Genomic DNA, 25,980 nt, shown 5'->3' on the forward strand with positions numbered 1-25,980 from the left:
AATAATTAAAGGAATACCAGGTTCTTATTGGGGAATTTACCTTAAAATTCCGTAAAACTGTCAGTGCTAGAATCTAGCTGTCAATTTTTATTTCTCTCCAAATGACCTCTGAAAAACCCTCATGGCCTGAGGGAGGAAAAAAAAAAAAAAAAAAAAAAAAAAAAATCAAACCTCAGTTCTGCCCTTGCTGCCCACCTCCCCCCCACCCCCCAAGCTGGTGGGTACATGGAAGACACCTCTACTGATGAAGCAATGAACACTTAAGAGACCATTTTTTTTCTTTTTTTACCCAAACAAACTGGGATGCATGTGTCCCCAGATGTCAGCCTGCAAATTTCTCCCTCACTTTTAGGGAATGTACTCAAGGATGAATTTTCTACATCCAGGGAAACTGCAGTATCTCCACCTCTGGACACTGGTAGTCACCATCACCTCACTGTGCAGGAGCACTCCCACTTCAAACACACAGTATGAGCTGAGGGCACATAGTGAAATCAATTTACAACCAACTCAAGCATCTACTCTTGTATCAGAAAACCTCTCTGGCACTGAAGAGCACAGCTGTGCAGTGGTAACACCTACAGAGTTTCCTTCTGGCGCTGAAGCCCCCAGCGGACAGCACAGGCAGACAGACCAAAGCCCTCCTGTGACTTCCCAGCGCTGTCTCCAGCTTTTAAGTGTCACTGCAGTGGCACAACAAGAGCTCCCATTAAGGGTTCATCTGCACTTTCCTGGTGGCTGATCCACTACACCAACAACGTTTAGACTACTGCTTCCTACTGGAGAAACTCTGGTAAACAAGGGAAGAGCAGTCAGCAGTGATTTTGCAATCATGTTACACCAGTTCTGTTTAGAACAAGGCTGATGTGTGGGTGAGCTGCAGGAAGTCCCAGCAACACACAAGCTTTAAACTGAAGAGCGAACACACATTTCAGAGTAGTTCCATACTCATTTATGTTTGAGCTGCATTTCTCTACATCCCATACAGAGTCAAGAAGCTGAGACATCAATTCCTCAGAAACTTTATTTTCATTCAAACTACAGAAATAAAGTAGTACCTTCCAATTTCCCATTGTATTTTCTGCGTATTTGTACGGCTCAGGGCAAGATGCACTAGGATAAACTACCCTGTACATATGGAGGAAGATAAGGCTCAAAGACTAGCTTTACTTCAAAAAATGCCAAACCTTACCTATGAGGTTGGCTCCAACTCTTTGATAACATTAATAGGCACAACATAGGAAAAAAGATTGATCTAAACTACCTATTGTAAGCAAAATCCAATAATTCATTACAGAAAGTCAAAGAAACCGTTCAGAAATAACAAAACAGTTTTCTACTTTGAAAAAATAGATGAGTCATTTTTGCTTTATATACGATATATTCACACACACTTTCAAGTATCATTTGCACTATTAATCATACTTACATGGCTAGAGATAAAAAAAATGAAATCCCATAAGCAGATTATTATGCCAAAGAAGTCACACACGGTCTTTATCTGGGTTTTGCAACACCTGGAATTCTCCACGGCATCACAGTGACTAAAAAAGCAGTGACTAGACTCAGTGTAATTTTTCCCTTTATTAATCATGTTTTAGTAAGGCTTGAAAAGCATCAGGATTTAGAAAAATGGAGACAAGAAAAGCATAGGCAGTTGTAAACCCCACGCAGTCGCAAACCCCACAAATTCACAGCTAAACTTGTCACACGCTCAGTACTAGCAGGGAATAAAAAAAAAAAAATCTGAGTTATGTTTGGTTAGCAGGCAAACGGATACCAACAGGCAGACTTCAGCTAGGGTGTTTCTTCATTTAAGGCATCACACAAAATAACAAGTTAATGCTGGGAAGCATAACAATCATCATGTGCACAGCCATAATTCACATTTAGCTCTGGACATCAGAACCTGCTGTATTTCAAAATAAAAAGGCTAGGAGGGAATCCCATAGTCTTTTGGGAAAGTGCCAGGCAGCCACCAGGCAAGAGGAGGAGTGACCGTGGTTTTTATCACCAGGGAAGGAATTTAAGTGCTTATTAAAGGCTTTGCTGCAGTGCCAGAGCTAGACACCTGAAAACAAATCCTGGCAGAATACAAAAGTTTTAAGAGCTAAAAGACAGAAAACCTGTTCAAGCAGCTGCAGTAAATGGGTGTCCCACAAAGAGATCAAAAATGGCAAGCATTGAGATTGAACAGCTTCTGGAGCTCTGAAGCAATGATGGAGAGGTCCAGCAGGTGCATTCCATAGGACTGGTTCCACACTGCTTGCTAATGCACTCTGCACTTCTGCCCTCCAAAGAATTTAGATGGGCAGGTATGAAATGTCTCGAAGCGAAATAGTTACACCTATTTCCTTACTGGTCATGTCATTTCCATTTGCCTGTTTTTTGCCCAATGGGAAAAGGCACAAATTCTGCATTAAAAAAAATTATTTTAAGACCTAAGTAAAACCTAGTCACAAAAAAATTTTGCAGAAACCACTGACTGTTTTTAAGAGGGCAAAGTCACCTAAATGTTAAGTGCCTGGCAGCCTGAAAGCTGGTTTTAACTATCATGCTCAACTGAGTGCAGGTTGTTCTTAAAAACTAGTTTTAAAACCATCAGGCCTAGACTTAAAAATAAAGCTTCTTGGAAACATGGGAGGTCACATATCAAAGGGAAGATCCATGTCACTTTCAGATCCAAAACCGCAATGTTTTAAGGGGTTTTTTTGCATTTAGTAAGAGTCCCAGAATGGAGTCCAGAGTACTTTTTCCAAGCAATTTAGTACAAAAGGATTCCATTAGGGAGGATGGAAGTTTTAAGCACACTCCAAGCTTGGCTAAAAGCCACTACTCCAAGTTTCCAGAATTTGGGTAACATTAAAGTTAAGTTTCCTGAGCTAGAGACAACTTGATACACAAGACAGTGACAGCACAGCAGGACAAACAGAAGTGACAATGAAAAGCATTGCACAGCCCAAGACTTACAGTATACCCAGAAGCTGCCAATTCACACATACTCCTCATGTTGCCCATCTTCACAGGCTGTATTTTGGCACATTCTTACACCTCTACTAACACAGCAATTTCTGCTGTCTTTCCTTGCTCTGCTGGTTTTGTACCATATAACCCCACTTCTGAATAGATGCTTTAGACATTTACTCTGTAGTCTTCCCAGGCTTACTAAAACCACACATTGACAACAGCCACCCCTTTAGCTGGGAGTTTAATGACACTGAATATTTTGCATCAATATGAGATACTTCAACATTTACTGCTTTGTCCTCTCCTGAGCCTGTGGCTGTTACACTAATGTGCAGAATGGAGAGCTCTCAGCTTTCTTCCTTCGCTCCCAAACTACACCATTATAATCAGAAGAACATTAGTATGCAGCACAAAGTGATTTGCAAGCTGGAGAAAACAAAGTTCATGGTCACTTGCTTCCTCTAAAAATGAATTAAAGGCATAGGCTGTATGTTTGATAAAGCAACCATGCCAGCTAATTTCCTCTCAAGTCTTCTAGAAACGCTGCAGTTGTTACCTGAGCAGCAAAGAGCCTCAAATCAACCTGCCTGCACTTTTCATACTACAGTGCCAGTTAGGTGGCTGCTTAAATAGGTTCAGGCTCAAAAACCTGAGCCCACACCAAAAAAACCTATCAATTGCTTTTCTAGACGAACAAAATGCTGCCACCCTAAATAACACTCCAGTCAGTCTTGTGGTGAAATGAAACAAACCCAGTACTATTTAGTTCTCACAACAGCACTCAGGTTAATCTCAATGCTCTTTACAAAAGGGCAGCACTACCGACGTTTCCCAGTGACACTCCTTTGAGTGAGCCTGGCCACCGTGCTCCCAAACTACATACAGGCAGTCACCACTCAGGAAGCTGATTCATCTTTACATTCCCATGCATGCAAGCATTACTGGTGATTAGCTGAAGCTGAAAAACAGGCATGGACTACTACATTCTGCTATCAATGGACCTATTAAACAAACCTGACCTGCTCTGCACACCTGCTGAATCAAGACAGGCAACCAGTTACATGAGAATCCACAGAAACCAGCACACAAACAGCCTTGACAGCTCTCTCCACATTCACCAGCTATCCCGGTTAATGACCAATATTCAAGGCATAGGATCTCTATCTAGAGATGTCTTCTTTCAAGTATTTCTATTAAAAAGCCATAATAATGATCCAGACATTTTTGGCATAGTCTGATATGCTCCTTATGACACATTTCTGATCAAATGTGCAAGAAAAGCATTCAAGTCTATTTCAGCACACAGATACTTCAGTGCCTTCATCAGGCAGATTCACCTGAAGCTTCACTGCCAGTGACTAAACTTGCTTTAGTAAGTTATCACAAAGATCAAAACCCCAGTAAGCACCTGCCTTAACACTTAACTGAAGAAAAGCTCCTTAGGCCTGGCAAGATCTTTAAGTACATCACACTAAAAAAAGTAAGAAATCAGCAATAAAGCACTGATGTTGCTGCATGCTCTGTTTTAAAAGAGTAGAGAGAAAAAGCCCCTCATCTTTTGCTCAAAGTAAGTGAACTCGACCCCTCAAAATCTCCATTCTGTAAACTTCCAAGTAAACTTACAGCTTTCCTGGAGTAACTTTCAAACAATGAAACAAAGCTTCAGTTAGTAAGACATATGTAATAGCAGGCTATCTAGATACTCGTACTTTTATTTTGTAGCCACGTCTCTGGTACACTCTACTCGTACTTTATTATAGGCATTACATCCTTAGAGCAGAATCACTCACTAAAGCACTTTTAAGTGTAGCTCCTACTTGAAACTAAACAGCTTTCTGTGTATCCTTGAAATTCTTGGTTGGGCATAAACAGAAGTCAAAAGAGAAACAACACAAACCATGATCAATTAGACCAACAACTAAGAAAGAACAGTAGCCACATCAATATAATTTCACTTTGATTTAGGGTGCTATCTAATAGGTTTATTAAAAGTTTCAACAGACTATAGCTCCAGACTTTATCTATCTTTCTTGGAAGACACTACAATAGAAGCCACAGTAGAGACTGCCTTGTCACAAGAGGTACAAATACTTGCTGTATAGATGGAGAAATAAAAGGACAAATCTAGTTGTCTAAAAGACAATTCACTGTACACATTTTATTTACAGTTTTGTACACTGTCTTAGTATGAATGGGACCGCTTTTCTACTTGAGCCATTTTAACCAAAGCAAAATAACCTAAGTAATACAAAGTGTTAAAATACAGCGTAAGATACAAAAACAGACATACTATTTCTAGTAAGGAATGTAAATTATGGTGTTACATTAAAAAAAAAAATTTCCACATTTATGTTCAGGAAATCACACAAAAAGATCACTGATTTGACTGAAATGCATAAGTCTGTAGCAAAGCTTTGATGTTACCAAAAAACCAAAAAATTACCAAAGAATGCACAAAATTAATGTTTATTCCACCTTTGTCATATTCCCAGATTCTTCACCAAATGTTACATGAGCAAAAACAACTGAAATCAAAATATCACTAATGTTATCAAAGAGGGAAAACAAATAAATTAATCTAGCAGCCATCAGCATAGGTTACAGCAAAGATGATGCTGTATAAAAAAATTGCTAGAAAACTGTATGCACCATACTCTTTTCCAAACCAGCAAAATCTTACTGCATACAATGCAAATGTAAAACAGAGTAATTTCCTGCAGGTACAGAAATGCAACTTCTTTTCTGAATACTGTGGATAAACAATTTTTTTTTTTCCAATAGTAATGTTTCTACCAAGCTATTACAGAGTGGGCCAGAAACACACTTATGGATTTGGGGGGTGAAGTGTACTAAAATTCCAATTGGTAACGGTTACTTCGGCCAAAATAGAAAAATTGAACACAGAAGTACAAGACAAAGGCGAATGAGACTTCTCACAAATCTTAGCAACATTTAGATGGAAATCAAATTTAAATGTAGTCCACTCTGCTTTTGAAGAGGCTTTGGTTCAGCTCCCAATCTCGATTGCTTGACGCAGTCTCCTATGAAAGAATACTCAGAAGGTGTCGTCTTAAACAACAAACCTATTTTTAGTGGTGGAGCCGCTCTTAGTAGCTGTGTCTGCATGGGACTGATAACCAATCACTATCTTTGGAGGAAGTCCTAATCTTTCCTTGTATACTCTCCTGGAGAGGAAAAGAAATAGAACAGCAGTTTAAGCAAAGTCCTTAGGAAGGAATTAGTATCAGGACACCTGCTTTTAAGATCTGTGGACACCATCATAGAGTTGCCTACTTAGAAACAATTTCTCAGCTATAAATAAAGGACGTGAAATACGATTTTTCTAGTGTATTGCATCTAAAACCCACCTACAGTTTCGTAAAATGACTTACCACATACAATAGGACAAAAAAATAATTAACAGGCCTAAATAAATGCAAAATATAGGGACTCTATACTGCATTCATGTGAGTATCATTAATACCAGAAAGCTGTATTTCCACATAAACAAAACAGTTGTACAGAACTCGTGGTTCACAATTCCAGAGCTACTAGGATGATAAAGTCACCTGAACCAAAGAAAACAGCAATTCCCCAAAACAGTCAGTCAGTTTTAATCACCACACACACTCGGTTGCACAGAGTTGCTTTCTTTTAACTACTGGTAGAAAGCAGACCCCCACAGACCTGGTCACAGTCACCTTACCCAACAGCAGCTTTTAGAAAAACCAGCTTGGATTTTATGTCTTAAGAGAGAGAAGCAGCAGTACCTACCTTAGACACAAACACACACACACACAGATGCAAGTCACTAATGGCTACTCCTGTCTGGAGTTAGGGTAATATGGGAGTCAGTGGTCATCACAGCTTACCTTGGTCCTTGTGTCAGTTTGCAAAAATCTTAACTTTTTCACACCTCTCTAAAGGACTCAACTCCTCAGTTAATGATTAATACCATTCTAAAATGCTGTGTGATGCCTACTAGGTTTGCTGCAACGTCTGGTAGCAGAAGATGAATACCATAGTTTTGCATGTTCATTATTAAACACCATTTAAGCCTGAAAACATGATTGTGTAATAAAATTGTTAGTAGAAAGCAGACACAGATTCTTAAAGGCCCAAATAAGGCATGTGTCAAAAGAGCCATCAGGTAGAGAAAAAAGTTAGTAAGTTCAAGTTTGGCTTAAGATGCACTACACCAGGAAGAGAAATATTTTCTTTGGTTTGCATAAGGTAAGTGGCCTACAATGATAATTAACAGCAAGTTATTCCAAAGCATCAGTACTACAGAATCCAATAAATACTTGTGTAATTAGTAATTGCAGTTATGTAATTGTGTAAATAGTAACTGTGTAATTAATAACACTTGCTAAGCAGTAGAACACAACATGCTTATCCTTAGCACAGACTCATGATAATATGAGATAACTACTGTTGCTTGCTAAAACAAAGACTACAGCACACTATTGCACAGGTCAAATAACCCATGAATCTCAGCATTGTTTTATCTGTACTTCAACAGAGGTAAAAGGTAAGAAACACCTGTAGAGTTTCACAGCACATCATTGTGCAGCTTTTTCTTTTCAAATTTAAGTACATCCTTGTGTGCTTAAGACTTACAGCACCTTTCCCCTCTGATCTGTAAGCATCACTTTTCCTGGAAAAAAAAAATCTTATCAGTGCTCTACTCTTACTGAGTACCCAGCTTTACAAACTGGCAGGCTGGAACAGACTGCACATTACCTACAGTTGTTAACTACAACGCCTCATTATGAAATGAGAATTTTTGCCAAGATTTGTGTATGGGCATGTGTTAGTAACTACTCTGTACTGCTGCACTACCTTCAATGTAGTTTAGAAATGAAGAATTTAACACAATTTGGCACAGTTACTTAACCCTGGGATACAGCTCTGCACAGGCTCCACTTACCTGAAATGCCTTCTTTATCAAGCTAATTCGCTTTACGTGCATGGTTATAGTCAAGGCACCGATCACATTACTTACCCTATATGCGTAACAGCATCCCTGTTTTCACATTCAGTTGTCCATATTGCTATTTTATCACCCTTAGTTCTAACGTTAACAACAGCACCACACACATCATCACTGTAGTCATCGAATGACTCCCCAATAAGGCACAGCAGCTGTGAAAGAGAAAGCAGTTCAGTGTCAGAATCCTGTTCTGTAGGCAAGCACTCAGTGTACACAAGGACTGAGGAATACATTTTACTGCCTACAGCCACTTGCCATACAGCAATCATTTTCTATTTACTGCAGTGTCTTCTTGAAGTGAATGTAAACTCTAGTAGGGCATCTTCCTCCTATTCTGAATTTTCCATTCTTTCCATTCCTCCTCCTCTCCCACCAGCTGCAAGTTGTGACACAGCTGATCATTTACACAGTGCTGCCTTCCACCCCATCCAAAACAAGAGAAGAATTAAAGCACTGTATCCTTCTACAGTACACTTAACACAGGTAGACCAATCTGAAATTTTGGTGTCTCCATCCATTCTCTAGGAAGAAACTGTTAAGGACTATTTGCACATCATCAGCTACGTAAGGTTTAACTTCAGTGCTGAAGTCTACCAATTCAGAGCTAAATCTTACCACAGCCAGATGAAAAGTGCTATCCAATGAAATGTCACTTCCTACCAACACAGGAAGCTTCAGCATTTCCATAAACTCTAAAGTGGGCATCAATGATCCTGAACAGTTTTTAATACAAGTGCACATGCACAAGTAACACAAGGTTCTTCCTCACAGGTTTCTAACAGCAAAGCGTGGAATGGGCCAGGAACATTACTCAGCTGGGTCACAGCCATGTGCTAACTGTGAAAGTGCTATTAAAAATCTTCAGCTTGCAACTTGTAAAACAAGCAATCCAGATACTCAAAACTAATGGTTTCTTGTGGTTGAGACAGATTTGCCTAGACTATGCTGAATAAAATAAAAATGTCTTTCTGCACACTGAATCTGCAAATGGACACTTGTTTACTTCACCTCCACAGTACATTAAGTACACTGCTATTGTATCAGTTTTCTGCTATCACTTGTAACATTTGGAAATTCAACATGTTTGCAAAAGCAGGTCAAACAAAGCAGGTCTTCCAGTACCCATCAGACCCACAAGGGCTGGCTTACTCAAGGAAACACAAAAAGGACAAAGCGTGCTAATGAATAAATCAGGTATAACTAGACAGGCTTTCAATATTACACCCAACTGCAGGCTGCACACACTGAGTAATTCAAACCATATATGGTTAAAATTAAACCACACAAACATGCAAAATATTGACCAACTGCCTTAGATCACATACAAGCAAAGATGAATACCATGCTCAATAAACACTAGTCAAGTACATTTCTCATGAATGTTGCACAACAGGGAAAAAAGTCTCCTCAAGTGAGGAGTTTACAGTTAAGATAATTATATTATAATAAAAATTTGTTCCAAAGGGGAGTTATAAAGGCTTTGATTTCTATTGCAGGAAATTGGTTCCATATAATTACTGTAATTAGAAGTGACAGGGTTGTTTTAGGGCACATATCAGAGTCACCTGGGTATTTAGGCTCTGTGCCATTGCTCACTGCTAAGCAAAAAGCAGAGCCTTCTAGCCTTTAGTTTACAAAGTCTATCTACATGTTTCCAAGCCATATGTCATGGCTATTAGGAGTCAGGACTCACACATGCATTAGGCCAAGTACAGGCAGCAGGATGTTAATTTGCTCACAGGCAGTCACACTGCCCAGTACTGTGATGCTCACAATGCTCTCTTCAAATCACAACTACAGTGACTACAAAGATCCTGAATGTTCTGACATTTTGGACACCTCTGCTTTGATTCTTAAGGCCATTTCTCCGTTTCAAAGGGGTGTGCAATGCTCCTTGCCTCTCACAAAAACAAGGACAAAAGACAAGAGATTTGCCAAGACTGCGGTGCACTGTCCTGTCTGTAATCCATGCCCCTAAATCCTACATCACCCTAGACCGTCTCAGGCTATTCTGAGTCAGTTTCTAGACAACACATTTTTCTACAACACATTTACTGCAATCCACAATCTCTAGAAATATATTTGCCATTCAGTTCTATTCCAAAGAGATAATGCAATGGAAAAAAAAAGTATTTTTATGGTGTATATACAGGATGAACGTGCTATTATTGCCTATCCCAGCATTAAGATAAATACGGAAAGAAAAAAAAATCTGAAATTCCCTTGTTCAACACAGCCAAAACCTGAAAATATTTTTCTTTAAAAAGAATCTGTAAAACAAATTGTTTTATCAGTTGAATCAGCAAGCTGCACTCAAGACAATATTATTTTCACAGTAATTTGACAGCTGTTCTGTACACCACAAGGGAAAAGCCTAATCTGTCCTGCAGAACTCTCCCTGTTGCTGCCTGTTACAATAAAGTATTAGGCAGAATACACCCACATGAAGGATCACTATTGAAAAAAACATGTTTCAAATACAGCCTGTCAATAAAACCCTACAGGACACTCTGCTGCCAGTAAGTTAGAAGCCTAGTGCAGCACACCAAGATCAAACCAGTTAAATATTTTTTCACACAAACACAAGACTCTTCAGCAGCTGCTGGTAAACCCATAGTGCTTACTGTCTCTAGCCAGAAGCGATCAAGGTCACTTCGTCTCTGCTGCTTGTTTAGTGTAATTAGCCATCGGCCTCCTCGCTTGTTTTTTTCATCTTCCCACATGGGTTCAATCCCATCCTGCGAAGAAAGGCCACAAGTTAAATCAGACTCCATCTCTATTTTCCCTAAAGAACCACCAAAAGGCCAGTGATAACTGAAACGGCAAGTTAAGAGAGAAATGTATAGTTTAAGATACATACCAGAATGTCCAGAAATACTGTCTAACACCAACATCAAACTTCCAAAAAAACAAGTGCACTCTCTAATGAATTTTTAGTTCTACAGAAACATCACAGCCCAGGCAAAAGTCTTAGCTACGTATTACATTAAAAAAACCTTGAGGCAACGGGCAAAGACAACCACCTGCTTTGCCCTGCACGAAACCAGCATGTAGCTGCTAATTTTATCTGGAGTCCTTATTTTATGTCTTGCACTGAGTGCAAGATCAGCCAAGTCCTTCACTTATGCATACAGATTATTTCACTGAAACACACACCTTTGCCAGTCTCTCTCAATAACTTCCTTCACACAAGGTGAAAATAAGAGGGTTTTCATTGCCAGGGGAAAAGAGAGGGGGGGAAAAAAAAAAGAAAAAAATCAACATACCCTTTCAAAGATGAATCAGATTCATATTTTATCAGTGGCCCTGCACTGAATTAAATGATTCTGCATGTGCTGATACAGCAAAGCAGCCAGCTGCTACGCCAATATCAACCAGCTATGCTGCACTTCAGAAAGTCACTCAAAAAATAATTGTCTAGATAGAGGAATTCTGTTAACAACTGTCCATTAAGAGAACTGCACTACAGAACTTGTGGCTGAAAACTAAGCGTTCAACCTGCAGGATGGAGTGGTGTCATCTCACTGTAAATGTAACACCCTCACTGGCAGCTGTAGATCTTAAACTACTTCATCACCTTTAAGAGGCCCTCTTAAGAGGTCACAACTGAAGGACAGCAGTAAGAGATTGCCCAGAAGCCTGAAACAGTTGGCAATTCTACACCTGTTCCATAAAGTTATATAATTAAGTTATTACTGTTTGATGACAAGCAAACACAGAACAGATACACGTACTTAAAACATATATTTAGGATTCATGCAAAAAATACAAGAATTATCCATAGATACACTACTCTCTGAAGGGCCTACAGCTTCTTAAAATTCTAGTAAGGTTTCTCAGTCACCTTTACCTTCCCAAACCCAAGCAGCATCACCTCTCCATTACATAAAGCTGCTGGGCCTACAAACAGTATACACAGTCTGCTGAGGAGCCCCAGCCTGTGGCTACATTTTACAAGCAGAGAGGAACCAGGCACCAGCACTTCAGGGACTATTTAGGTATCAGAATCCAGAAAGGAAGCTGCATGATAGAAGCACTACCAAGAGGTTAGGATTTAACTCACAGCTCCAATTCAGATCTCCACCCTAGCTGAGGCATGATTTCATGTACACTTTCCCATCAGCATTCCCTATTCACTAGTTTGGACACTTCCTCAGTATGTTCCAAGTGTCCATGTTGGGTGCACTTTTCTATTCCATGTTTAAGTAATACAGCATTTAACTGGCAGTGTAAAAATGAATTAGGAGCATTGTGCATCTGGCTAGTAGTACCTGTAAGAAATACTGGGGAACGTTGCTGCCTCCCACAGACATTTGAACTCATTTCACATCATGTGACAGCTGGAAAACCTTTCATATTAGAAAAATTTACACTTAATTGTTTGCACAAACATCTCAATGTAGAATGAAGTCTAATACAGTCATGGATTAAAATCTACTGTCCGTCATGTGTTAAAGCAAGTACTTGCAATTTCAGAAGTAGTGACAACCCGATTTTCACACAGCACATGTTTGGGATGTCCTCAAAAAAATTAACACCTTTATGACATTCCCAACCATGCTCCTAAGTGTCTTAAGTGAAATATTTGGACAGTGTCTTTCTTAGTCAGGAAACCATCCATCAACATCCATAACTACAGAAAAAATGTTAGCAAGCCTACCTTAAAGAGCGAGTAGTCACAACCAGGCATTAAATTACTAGACAGCTGGATATGGTTGTACAAACTATTGGGAGGGAAAAAAGCAGGATTAGAAACTAAGCATTGTTTTAAGGTACAAAATTCTTAAAGAACTTAAGACATATGACCAAACAAAGCCCAAAAATTACGGAGTAACAAAGTTCTTTCAGAAACAATCCTATTTCTTAAGTATTTTTCAACACTATAAAAGCATCAGTTTTAAGATGTTCTAGGCTTAAAGCAGCAGAATGGTACAGGAACCCCACAACTAATTAAAAACTCATTTACAATGCTTCTTTTAAACCTAGTTCTAAGGTTTAGAACTAAAGTTCAAAGTTATTAGGAACATAACTCACTGAGCTTTCATGGCAACAGCTCCTGTGTCTGTGTGTTTTCTATATATTCATGGAATAAGGATAATTGTTTATATTTCTAGGGCTACTCTCACTGCTGTTTTTTAGGAGAAACATTCAACCTTGCTATTTAATACAGTTCTCTAGGTATGGATGCTGTAGGCCTGATAATTCAAATTAAGGACTCAAAAGGCAAGAACAGATGATAGACAACAAAATATCTATTCAGAATTAAATTTACAACTATGCAATTTAGAAAAACAAAGCAGTACATAGCGTCTCCTCCTCAAGCAAGGAGATAGATGCCTTTTTTCACCCCTGCGCTGTTAGAGTCAGACTTCAGAAAGAAGCAGCACATATTACAGCAACCTGTAACCCAAGACCAACTAATATGCAGGCATAGCTCAGCACCAAAAAGAAAACTGATTACTGTGATGTTCTAACTATGAGAAATCATGCAGAGGAATTTATAACACCAGTTACAAATTTAACATTTTGCCTCTTTTAAGTTTATCTTAACATAGACATTTTCTCCCCAGAACAACACACCTATCTCCCACTCCAAGCACAAAGGAGGCGTAACTTAGCTGCTGGTGGCTGATTTTATACCTTCACTGCAGACATCTAGATTAAGCACTTATTTTAATTACCAAGACTATCTTGGTTATAGAAGCTCAAAAACCCACCCTTAACCAAGTTTAATAGTGAGCTTCAAACACTTCAGCTGCTCATCACATACCCCACCACGGTCAGCTGAATGAAGGACAGTTTGCAGTCACCCCCACAGTAGGAATGGGAAAGCTGGTTACAAGCCCAGAATCCTGTTCTCCTGTAACAACTGCACCCCTAAAGTTACTGTAAATGCTGAAGCAGTTTTCCTCCCTGTGCTAATGGGTCACTGATGGGTCCTATTATTACACTCAGACCCCATCTCTCTCCCTTGGTGATCACATCCAAAAAAGTATGCCACAAAAACAAGAACCCTACCACTCAACGTAGCATGAAACAACTAAGATCATGTGTATAATGCTCTTTTTCCACTCTCAATTTCACAGCACTTGCATTTTCTCCATGTTTCAGCATTATGGCAGGCAAAACCTTGATTGAAGCAAGCATTTGGAAAGCACAGGCCCACCTTCAAAGGCTTTTTATTGCCGTTGGAGCCCAACCACTCTCAGAGACCTTCAACTTAGAATGAAGGTCATTTCTTCTGTAACCTCTAATGAATTTTTTTCAAGGATGCCATTAATCTGCATGAATCTCAAGTACTATGCTCCAGATTCAGGCACTCTTGAACATGTGTCATGAGCCAGCAGGCAATTTAATCAAGAAGCAAAATGTAGGGCCAGGGAACTGGCAATCAGTTGGCCACCAGAATTTACAGATTCATGTTACTATGAGATAGCTACTGCACAAATTAAATGTTCTACATATTTGTCGTGTACACATGAATATAAGCAGTGTTGCAGTGTTACAGCAAGACAATGTGCATTTAAAGGATGAAGAACTTCTCCATTTACATTTTCTTTAACAGACTTCACCTTCAATTTTGCAAATATTTCAGATTACACCAAAAAATTTGCAGTTAATGGAGTACTTTAAGGGTTTCTTGACTTGGATATAAGCTTTGCCAACAAATCCCAGAATTATTGTGCAGATTGAAAAGTCTTTACTTACGCCCAAAAATCTTCAACAGTATCGAACTTTGAGATAAGACGAAGATTTGCTTGCCAAGTTTTGCTCTTGTCATTTTTAAAAAACCAGAGTGCCCATCTAAAGGAAAACAAAATAAAAACATCTAGAAATTAAAGTATATTAAAAATGTAATTATTTCTATTACTATATCCAAACTAATTAGAAACCTTAATATATTATCAGCATGGAGGTCAGTTTTCATCAATAAGCTACATGATCAATTCTTTTACAGACCAACGTTTGTGCTTCCATTACAAGAATTGTGGCAGACTTTATCAATCCATTAGGTAAATATTTTAAATAGCTTTGGAATTCTTTTAAGACTCTAAACCTCAGATGTTTCTCCTTGCTGTCACTGCTAAACTGCAATCCCCTACCACAAACAACTGATTATGATCTAAAACACCACCAACTGTTCAAACTGGGCTCCCTGGCCAGTAAATTCCTTGTAAAGGTTACATAAGCGAATTATATCACTCCAAAGCTATGTATGACATGAAAGCTTCCCAAGCACTCACATACTAGGAAAGCATAAATTTTAAAAGGGAAGCTGCATTACACTTACTAATGGCAACCACCTCAAATCCCCACAAATTGATTGTTTTGAGTTTTAAAATCGGCATATATAAAGAAGAGACTAAATCTCTGCTGAGTACAAACATCAACACAAATTGAACCTTTCACACAAAGATGCTCTTTCTGAATCTAAAAAGCATCATTGCAACAATTTAAAATGCTGGAAGAGGATACCTAATGAGGCATTTAATCAAACAGTTGGGGATTTTTTCCACTCTGATCATTTCAGTAGTGTTGAAATAACTCAGGTTAGCACTAGAGTAAATTTATCTTCTCACAGCAGAGAACTTTAAGTCACTAGATGTCAATCTATTGTTTTGAGACCCTTCCTGACATTTCAAACCTAGTTTTAAGTTTACTCCTTTCCAGTAATAGCCTCACTGCCACTCGTAAAGAAGTGTCAGCACCAATTTAATCAAGGTGTTTAGAGGAAAGAGAAGAAGGATGGAAGCTGAAAGACAACAAGAAAAATGGGATACATGCAGCATAGCACTCCAGGGAAGCATGGTTTTCCACACTTGCTCAAAACTTAGCAGAAGAGTAAGGTATCACTTGGTAAAAGGTATCTGCCAACACTAACTACTGAGTGTTCCACAGTAACTCTTCAGTTCACTTGGAGAAAATTACTTCCTAGCTGGTCTTTTTGAAGCTGTAAGAGGGCTTGTATTTTTTCACTAACTTTTAACTATAATTTTAACTACAAGTTTTTACCACTGGCACCTTAATTTACCCAAGTACAAGGCAGAATGCAAAGTTTTCCAGTTCTGCTGGGCAGCAGTTTCACCTCAGTGCCAGCTTCTTAAAATACACCAGATAAAAGCAACAAAAGTTCTACTTGCCTCCAACTAAAAGCAAAGCTATACTCTTTCCAAGCACCTGGCTGCATTTTTAAAACTTGCAAAGATTTTCAGCTTCTGTAACTGCACTGAAAAGACTCTGAATACTAACATCTGGATCAGATTCTCCTTACTCTGAAACCTCACTGCAAAAATCTTCAAGAAAACCTGAGAACTCTCAAAATACTGCTAGAGAATGTAAGGTCAACAAGAGCTGCAAAGCCACAGGCATTTTTCTGTCCCTGGCAAAACTACAATCACACTTCTGTACTATTTACCTGTTTTGTAGTGGATGTTTAATATACTGTTCAGGGCTGGCAACCTCCTGACTAGGTGCTGGCTCAGTTTTCTCCTCTTCTGCAGGTTGGGGGTTGGGAGTGGTTTCCTGTTTGAAGAAAGGAGTTATTAATACATTCCTTCTCAATTTTTATTGAAGTAATTTAGTTCTTTGAAGTAGCTTTAGGAAGGGTGAAGCTAAGAGTTCCTATAATTTATCTTGATTGCAGGCCCAGATCACATCATGGAAGCACAACTTGTATCCCTTTATTCTTCAACATATGAACAGGTCCTACAACAAACACTAACTGCAGGAATTTGCATTCTGCTGTTCAGTGATTTGCTTCCTATGTAATTTGTTTTCAAAATGGTTTACTATACATACTTGTCTAATTTTGTAATAGTTTTGAGTGCTATTTCAGAAATATACATTATCTAGAAGATGCACATCTAAAATAAATTCACAGAGCAGTAATTTCAGAAGGAAAACTATTTTTATTCATCTTCTCATAGAGCATCATTTGAAACAGGTGTACAGGCCCTGTTATTTAGAAAAAAAATCCATTAATACATGTAGAAGATAAAACTACAATTCTCAGATCTAGAATCAGCTACTGCAAGCAGCTAGAAGCCAAGCCAGTGCATAGTTATCTTTGTATTTGCAGCAAAATCATGAACCAAACAGCAGAATTTGAACATGCATCAGTTCTCAAATTTCCAACTGAAATAAATGTACTTACTGATTCAGTATGTATTAGATTGATTTCAAGGGTTATTTTTTTCAACCTTCTAGAGACAGCTCTAGAAATGCTAAATAGACTTTAACAGAAAGTAGTAAAATATATTCTCTTTGCACGCAAACCCCCTCAGGCTTATCATTCAGTTTGAGAAGTCACTGTGTCAGGTTTGAAATTCTGATGCCATTCTTTCAAACCACAGAATACAAAGCTTTATTGTGAGGCCAAGTGTCCCTGCCAGTTACCACCATCTCTCCCTAATCTGCAATCCATGCTAGAATATTACAGAAACATGGAATGAGGACTGCAACTTCCCTATAGCTAACACAAAAATGCCTATACAGCTGACCCCATGGAAGAAAAGGCACTTCAGTAATATAAACAAAAGCTAACTACAGCAGACCCAAAGATTCTACACATTTCCAAATGTGGCAATATAAAATTAGTACTTAAAAATTAATTTAAATGTTATGGTTCTAAACAAAACAAATTAACACAGGGGGGAATTAAGAAATGTTAAGTAATTTAATTAATGGAATAGTTTACTCCAGGCTTCCACGTAAGTTTACCATCATACCAAAGCTGCTGAAAAGTGGAATGGATTTGAAGTGATAACACTGTTTAATCTTCACAGACCCAGCTGGCAAACTCTTCTGGTAACACATAAAGATCTGTCTTAACAGATAGAGCTTTAATTTTCTTTTAATTATCAATTTATTTAGCATTATTAAGCATGATACTATATTACATCAGGGAAGTTACTCCTTTATTGTTGAAAATAAAGTACACTTCAGTTTAACAGCCCACCTAGGAAAACACCTCCTTGTATTTCATAACACTCACATGCACCAGCATTTACAGCGAAGGGACTGAAATGCCAAGACCTAACAGGAGCACTTGGCCAGTGCTTTGGTTTGCAACAGCATGATTCCCTTCCTCTTAATAAAACTAAATGCTTTCTGAGGATTCCCCAAAGGGATCATCACTAACAAACCCACAGAAGCACAGTGTTGAACAACCTGTCACATCTCCTCCAGCGTAATACTATAAAAAGCTAAGCAGCCTTCAAAAAACATAGTTAATTCCTCAAATTCTAGCTAGAATAAAATTTCTAGTGTTACCCCCACTTATTTTTGGTATCATTCATCCTTAATCACACAAAACCATCCCACTGAACAATTCAAGACAGACAGTGCACAAAAGCTTTAGAATTCACCAAGGAAGCACTTACATATTTCCTCCTTCACATTATCATCTGTATTATATTACAAAGAAATAAGTACAGACAGCTAAAATTTAAGTGTGGCCCCTTCAGGGGTCTCTAACTAGAAAATTCAGAGAAGTTACATGGGCAGAAACAATAACCCTACAACAAAAATTTTGCTGATATTCTGGAATAGCACTAGGTTTTGTGATAAAGCTTGCTTTCAGCCACAATACTCTGCAGTTGTGACATATAATATTCACAACTGATTTACAAGGGCTATTACACTAGGAATTTTGACATCAAACAGACTCACTCTTGCTGAATGCAGGTATCTTCCAAAAATAATTTCAGTTGAGAATTATGTTTGCTCAGGAATTAGCTTTCAACATACGAAGAGCTAATCCCAAAGTCTCCCTGGTCATTCTTCCAGAAGTATCACAACTACATAAAATGGAAGAATCAATACAAAGCCACTGAGCACATGCAGGGCTAAACTGTTTCATAACTTCTAACAAAAGACAACATTAGAAAGGATTAAGGTAGCACATCCAGATAGAAAAATGCCATGAGCCTGAATGTCTGCCCAGTACACTGCTGGTCATCCTTCACACAACTACATGAAATTCTATTTTTGGACAAATAGAAGACATCTGACTTAACACAACCATAGTACTTAAGCCACCACAATATCAGGTCCCTTTAGATATTCTGAAAGCTACATGGCGTTCACAAAACTCAGACTAACCATTATTTCAAGCTCCTGTCCAAAATAGAACGTGACAGCTCAACTCCAAGGCCCAGCTAACTACGACCTTGACCCAAGACTGTGCCACTCCCCTCAAAAACTACACCAGCCAGAACAGACTTCTTTTTTTCCAGCACCAGGCTGCTCCATCAAGGATAGCTACAGGTCTACAAACTAGGTATAAAGCTGGAAGCAGAGCTTACTATTAAAAACCAGTTTTCTGGCTGGTCTCAGAAAGAAGCCCAAAAGCAGCTTATTTTCACTTCCTGCTATTTCCCACAGCCATCAAGGAAAACAGAAAAAGAACCATTTTAATTTTTGGCTGGTTAATCATTATCAGCTCAAATTTCCTTTCATCTTACATTTATCTCACTATTCTGACAACCAAAATGAAATGTTTGTATACCAAAGCACTTTTCATTATTAGTCAAATAGAGAGTAAGTTCATTAATTGGTATTTAAAGCCCATTTAAAGTCCTAGTATCCAAGAAATTCTACAAGAAATTGCATAGAATTCTATTCTATAAATACCACATGAATTAATGTTACTGTCCACATTTTAGCAATTCACAGCTTGAAATCCTGTAATTGCAACACTATTAACCAAAGTCAGACTGACTCCACTAGTAGTTTCTGGACTGATTTATTCAAAATCCTTCATAATACTTTACTATTGCTCATAACTAATGTATTGTTTAACCTAAAATTGACTTTACACTAAGTAACCATTGAGTTTGCTGCTTTTAAAATGTAAGTAATAAAATAGGGTAGTATTACTAGATAAACTGGAAAGCTGCATATGGCCAATCCCACTTCTCACAGACAAGACAGCACATAATTAAGTGACCTTTATTCACTACCCACATGGTTTTTGATGGAGGAATCAGCTTGCAGAAGTCCAGGAAACATTTGCCTTCTCAGCATTTAATGACTGTTAATCTGCAATTACTTGAATTCTGACACTTGCAGATTTAATTGGTGTTATTTACTCTTTCTCCACAGCACATAATGACCAACATATCAAAGGAAGGTGTGCATGTCACTGGGACAGGAAACAAAGAGCGTTTACAGTAACAACTGCTTCATCAGGTTTGTCTGTTGAGGAGAACCAGCAGCTTGACTAGGTTTTACCAACTGTTTTCAGATGCTGCCCAGACCACATTCACGTCATTAGTAGTCTACAGAAGTTGTTTAGCAAGTCCAGCTGGAGTGCAACAATTACTGCCCTAAAGGACATAACCTAGCACTATTATGCACTCTTGGTGAAGGCTAAGAGAATTAATTACTGGAAGAGGCTTTCCAAGTCTTCTTGCATTAAACCAAAGTAAGTTACATTCCAGAGTTTTTACACCTTCTTGTTTAGGGCTTCCAACAGAAGAAAACTGCATGCCCCAGTTACCTGATGTCTTGGGAAAAACCAATTTCAACTATCTGCTGGTCCTTACACTTCTTGTGGGTAACTGCGACTACAGTACAGCTAGGATAACTTCCAAGGCACAAAATGCAGGTGCTATTTATTTCAAAACATTCTGAACAACAACAAATTAAAGGCCACCCACAAGCATGGATTATATCCTGTAAGAAAACAAACGAAGTGATGATTTGACACAACTCTGAGGAATGAATGTACAGTGGTAAAAATCATATGTAGTACATGTAATAGCAACTGTAAGAGAGGTACTAAAGGTCACCTGTCACCAACTTAACAGTGTGAAGTAGATTTCCAGACACCAGGACAAAGAAAATATTTCTACTTGTGAGACAGCAAGGCCTAATAGAGTAACTATCCTAACTGCATTCAACATTATTTAGAACACCACAGATTTTTAGAAAGGGAACCACTATTTGAACACAAACATGGAACCTGATTTTAACTGAGTGACATCTCCTCAAATTACAACAGAAGTGCAACACATGTAAAGGAGGACAGGAACAAAAGTCTAAGTAAAAAAGTCATACACTTCCTCCACGGTCAAAGGTTTTCTAGGAAATATCACCTCAGATTAACATACGAAGACTATTTATAGCCCCCCTGACTCCTGAAAAATGGATTATATACACTTGAAAATACCCATCAGATTTTCACCATTTAACTCACAAACTTCTAACCAGCATTAGCAAATAGTTTATAAGAAATAACAAATTACTACAGTATCTTTGTGGGTTTTGTAGCTGCCTAGGCAAGTTGCCCTTGTGCTAACACCTCTCATGCCAGTCTGCACTCTGCTGCTGCCATTCTACCAGAACACAAAATCTACCCATGGCATGAGTTTTCACATCTAACATTCTGTCAGTTCTAAAGCACTTGGACAAGAAAACTTCCCAAAACTGCTGGGGAGAACAGTTTAGATGATTCAAAGAACAAAAAGCCTCTAGTCTCCCCAAACACTCTGACATAAAAGACCTCCACATTTTGCAAGTATACTGAGCCCCTGGTTCAACAAAGCATACAATTTTATATTAGCTGAAAACAAGACACATTCAATCTTCAGAAAAGAATTTAAAACAAAATTTTAGAATGTATGAATGGACAAGAGATCACTCTTCAAACAAATACTAGTGGTATGCCCAGTAATTGCAAAGAATGTCATACATATAAGTTATTTGATGAGCAGCACAAAGTACAAGAAAAACAGACCTCTATAAAAGATCACTCAAACAACTGCTCTGAACATTCAAGGGAAAAAAAAAAGGCCTTTTAAACAGCTAAACTTTTCTGCTTTACATCCACTATACAGAATCCAGGAAAACTGGCACTTACAGGCAGCTAACAACACACTCGTATTGTACAGCTCACTAACATCTGTACATCACACACACTTTCCTAACATGAAAGTCTTCTAGAGGAACAGGTTTAAAACATCAAAAAATGAGGACAACTGCAAGCTAATAAACAGCTTCTAAACTCGAGTTTAACCTTGACTATAGAATATTTCAGAAGTGAAAGAAACTTATTTGATGAAGAAATCACATTAACTCACATTTAAAGTCCACATTTCTCTTTCACAATGCAGGCACTCTACCAACATCCCTTATTTAATTCTCTATCCCCTCAAAATTCAGACTGATCTTTACAAAGCTGCCAAAAGGGGCATATTTTCTCATCAAGAAGTTTCCCATGTACCTCCACACCTGCAGATAGTATCAGTAAATGAAACACAGCTTGATTTCATATGCTATTTTTATGCATTTCTTTGAAATAAGCTTGGTATTTTATATGCTGTGTGAAATGTAACTATTCAAAATTGCTTTCAGAGAAGTGTTTATCTCAAAAAATTTACAAGATGTCCAATATACTCTTAGAGGGAGCTCCATACTCACTTGGAAATGTAATTTACAATTCAAAAGCTCATGATATATATTCTCAATCATTAAACAGCATGAAAGATACATCTTTCCTGTATCATTTCAGAAAAATGCAATGAGCAAGCAACTGTGGTCACAATACTGCACTTCAATGCTGTATTGACTTCAAACAGAGCAAATCACTGACTATTACAACAGCAACAAAATGTACCCAGCAACAAAAGCAAGTCTAAACTACATGCTAACTTTCTGCAAATAATACAAAAGAAATACACTTCAGCCTACCTTGAATTTTAGGAGCTATTATGAACTTTCCAGAATTTTAAGGCCCTACACCACTATGTTAGTAACCCCTTGAGATAACAGTTTCATTTAAATCAAGTTTTGATTCCTACCTATGTATGATTACCCTCTTAAGCACTTTTCAAGTACAGATAAATGAAATGTCACTGCTGTATCCTAAAAAAACCAGAGTTAAATTTACAAGAATTGTATTTATAACAATAACTGCCATTAAGCAAAAATATAAAAACCATGATGCCTACTTCCAATTTGCAAAATGAGGGATCAGATTCATGTGCACCTAGAAGTTACAGGCTTTGTGCAGCTACATTTTTAAGTCACCTTTGGTAAACTATGTTTACTAAAACATTACTACTGGTTTTGTTGTTGACTTTGTGGACTTTTGCATGTTGTTTTCTGATCACATTTAATCCTCAAAGGCTGTATGAGCATGCTAACAGGTGACACTTCTGCATATTCTCAAAAATTAATCTAGAATAATTCTAAGAGAAAAACCTAGACATCACAAGAAAAATGGAGTTTTAACCTGTCAGTGTTGCAAAGGCTTAAGTCTTCCCTACAGTGAAGAAGGGAACCACTGTGCAATTGGTTTGTACTTACTTAGAATAATCTTGCTTTTCTTAGCAACTTCCATGGGACTCTGTACAAAACTCTGAACTCAAGTTTCCATATTTGTGAACAGTCTGAAATATTTTTCAAGCCTCTTAACAAGACTTTAAATGCTACTTTTGAAACCATGATAGTACTAGAAACATCACTGATTTTAGTAGAAGCCTGTATTAAAAAAAACAAAATCAACCCATACTCTGTTTTCACTTCCCATGATACATTCTCCCACCAGGAAAGCATGACAGATGACATGTCTACAAACCCAGGTCCAGACTGTGCAGGTGAGCAACAGAAAGGCCTCCCTGTGATCAAGAGGTAATCCCTAACCACACATGCAATTAAATTGTTCAGCTGCAAAGCACATAGTATTCCTGCAACACTGTGCACCTCTGACCTCACTCACTACACAAGTCTAACTTTAGGCTTAGGTAGAAGTGAGTCACCTACAAGGACAGTAAACAAAGACTTTATTATTTACTTCAATTTGAAATAAAGAAGCATAGGTGGTAGCTGACTCCTGAATGCAAGTATACTGTAGCTACAGCAGAACATTCAACAACTGCATTAATTACTTAAACTGTTGAGAGTGTTGCCCCATCTTCCACCTTCACTGGCTCAGCACAACAGCTCATGGGAAACTGGATCTGGAAAACCAATCCTGCTGGGACACAGCATGGCAAAAACAATTGTTCACTTTCAGCTCCATTAGGCCCGGATCTACCTCAATGTGCAGCTTAACATCAATGAACAATGGAGAAAATGGTGCAAAGATAGTTTTTGTGCCAGCAGCACAGCAAAGAAAGCCACAAGGCCCAGTCCTTTACAGTAATCTCAATTTCTATAGGCTGTATTACAAATTATTTATCACAATTCCTACTAAGCTCCACAGTCACCACAAAGCACTGCGCTGACAGAAAGCCCTCATCTTCAGATATGTGGGCAACAACTTGAAGGTTGGCTTTTGGATGTGAAAGCAAGTGTTTTAACACTCTGGCTGAAGAACATGGGAAGGGTGCTGCTGGTGATCTGTCTTGCACTCTTAATAACTAACACCTTCCTTGTACAGAACTGCTGCCAAGCAATTTACAAATGCTGACCCACTTCAATATCTTCCTCATAGGTAAAAATACAGGGTTTGGTTCATAGAGGAAAGCCATTATGAGAAAAATCAGTGTCCCTTACGCAAAACAGCAAAATTAATCTTTATTTAAAACCACTGATTTTCAAACTTTTTTCACTTTGTCTAAATGTTACAAAGTCTCCCCAAAAAGCACACTGGCTATTTATTCACAGCTGGTAAACGCTGCAGCAAGAGACCAGCCCTCTTTAACTCTGTTTGCTTGAAATCCTAACAGAGTCTTCTGCTGTCCTCTCCTCATGATACACAATCATGTGGGATTAGAATAACAACTGTACTTGGATCACTTCCAGCTGCTCCAGCTCATTATGGAAGTGCAGGCTGGGGCTACGTTTGTAAGACCGAACATAATACCATGAACATAACTTACGACCTGGAAAAAAAAAAGAAGCACTTAGTTACCATGAAAGGTCTAAAAAAAAAAAAAACAACCCTCGAAGAGAAGATGACACAACCTGAAAAGACGATTTCGTTTGCCGAGTCTCCCCAGCCACGCTGTTGTCGCGGTTACCCCAGCACCGCACCCGTGACTTACCGACCCCGCGCTCCCTCACCGCGGTGCCTCTCCGGCACTGCGTGCGGGGAACGCGGCCCTTCCCCGCTGCCGCAGGAGCCGCCCCTCGCTGCCCGGCTCGCCGCGGCGGCGGGAACCAACATGGCCACCCCCACCGCGCCACATGCGCCGGGCAGGCCGGGCGGCCGCCGGCACCGCGGGCGGGGCGCCACACAATGGGCGCCGCCGGACCACGGGTCCCGCTCCCGCCGGGCCCTACGGGAGCCGCGGCCGTGCCCCGCATGCCCGGGCGGCGGTACCGGCACGGCCACGGCGCCCGCCGCCCCCTCCCCCGCCCCGGCCCCTGCGAGCGTGCGCTCCTCGCCGGCCTCCCCGGCCAGCCGCCTCCCGCCCGCCCGTCCGGGCGCCCGCCGCGCCCTCGCCCGTCGCGGCCAGCGGAGCGGCGTCTCAACGAGGAGGAAGAGGATAAGGATGCGGCGGGAAGAAGGCAAGGGAAAGGCGGGCGGGAGAAGGGAACGCGGCACTCACCGGCTCCACCGCCGCCATCTTAGAGCGCTCGGATCGCGGACGCACCGCGGGGCGGGGCGGGGGCGGGTAAAGGCCCCGGCCCGCACGCGAGTGGCTGCCCGGTGATCACGTGCGCCCGGCGGCCGTTTGGGGCGCGGTGCCAACCGGGAGATGTAGTCGCCAATCGCGGGGGCCGCCGGGAACCCCTCCCACTCCCGCCCGGGCAGGAAGAGGCGGGCGGCCGCGGGAGCGCTCTCTGGCGGTGGCTGGGGGAGCGGCACCGCCCGCCCGCGCTGAGGGCACGGAGCGGCCCCCGAGCACACCGCTCCGTAGCCCCCCGTCCCCCGAGCACACCGCTCCGTGGCCCCCCGTCCCCCGAGCACACCGCTCCGTGGCCTTCCGTCCCCCGAACGCACCGCTCCGGCCTTCCGTCCCCCGAACGCACCGCTCCGTGGCCCCCCGTCCCCCGAACGCACCGCTCCGTGGCCCCTCGTACCCCGAGCACACCGCTCCGTGGCCCCCTGTCCCCTGAGCACAGCG

At 39.9% G+C, this 25,980-nt stretch overlaps 1 protein-coding gene across 2 annotated transcripts; it reads right to left on the reverse strand.

Moving 5' to 3' along the window:
- Positions 1-1,008: 1,008 nt before the first annotated feature.
- On the reverse strand, positions 1,009-25,554 carry EIF4E (eukaryotic translation initiation factor 4E). 2 transcript variants are annotated; one of them, XM_048304552.1, is made up of 7 exons: positions 25,462-25,553; positions 16,377-16,483; positions 14,669-14,764; positions 12,621-12,684; positions 10,585-10,698; positions 7,973-8,112; positions 1,009-6,152 (listed from the first exon to the last, which is right to left on the reverse strand). In XM_048304552.1, the coding sequence occupies exons 1-7, from the start codon at positions 25,477-25,479 to the stop codon at positions 6,038-6,040; spliced, it is 654 nt and encodes a 217-aa protein (XP_048160509.1). In that variant the 5' UTR covers positions 25,480-25,553; the 3' UTR covers positions 1,009-6,037. The 2 variants fall into 2 exon arrangements, with proteins under 2 accessions (XP_048160509.1, XP_048160508.1); XM_048304551.1 differs by lacking the exon at positions 1,009-6,152 and adding an exon at positions 6,159-7,624 and having other exon boundaries at positions 25,462-25,554.
- Between the last annotated feature and the right edge of the window lie 426 nt (positions 25,555-25,980).

This window comes from Corvus hawaiiensis, chromosome 5, assembly GCF_020740725.1.
Source record: "Corvus hawaiiensis isolate bCorHaw1 chromosome 5, bCorHaw1.pri.cur, whole genome shotgun sequence".
Taxonomy (NCBI): Eukaryota; Metazoa; Chordata; class Aves; order Passeriformes; family Corvidae; genus Corvus; species Corvus hawaiiensis.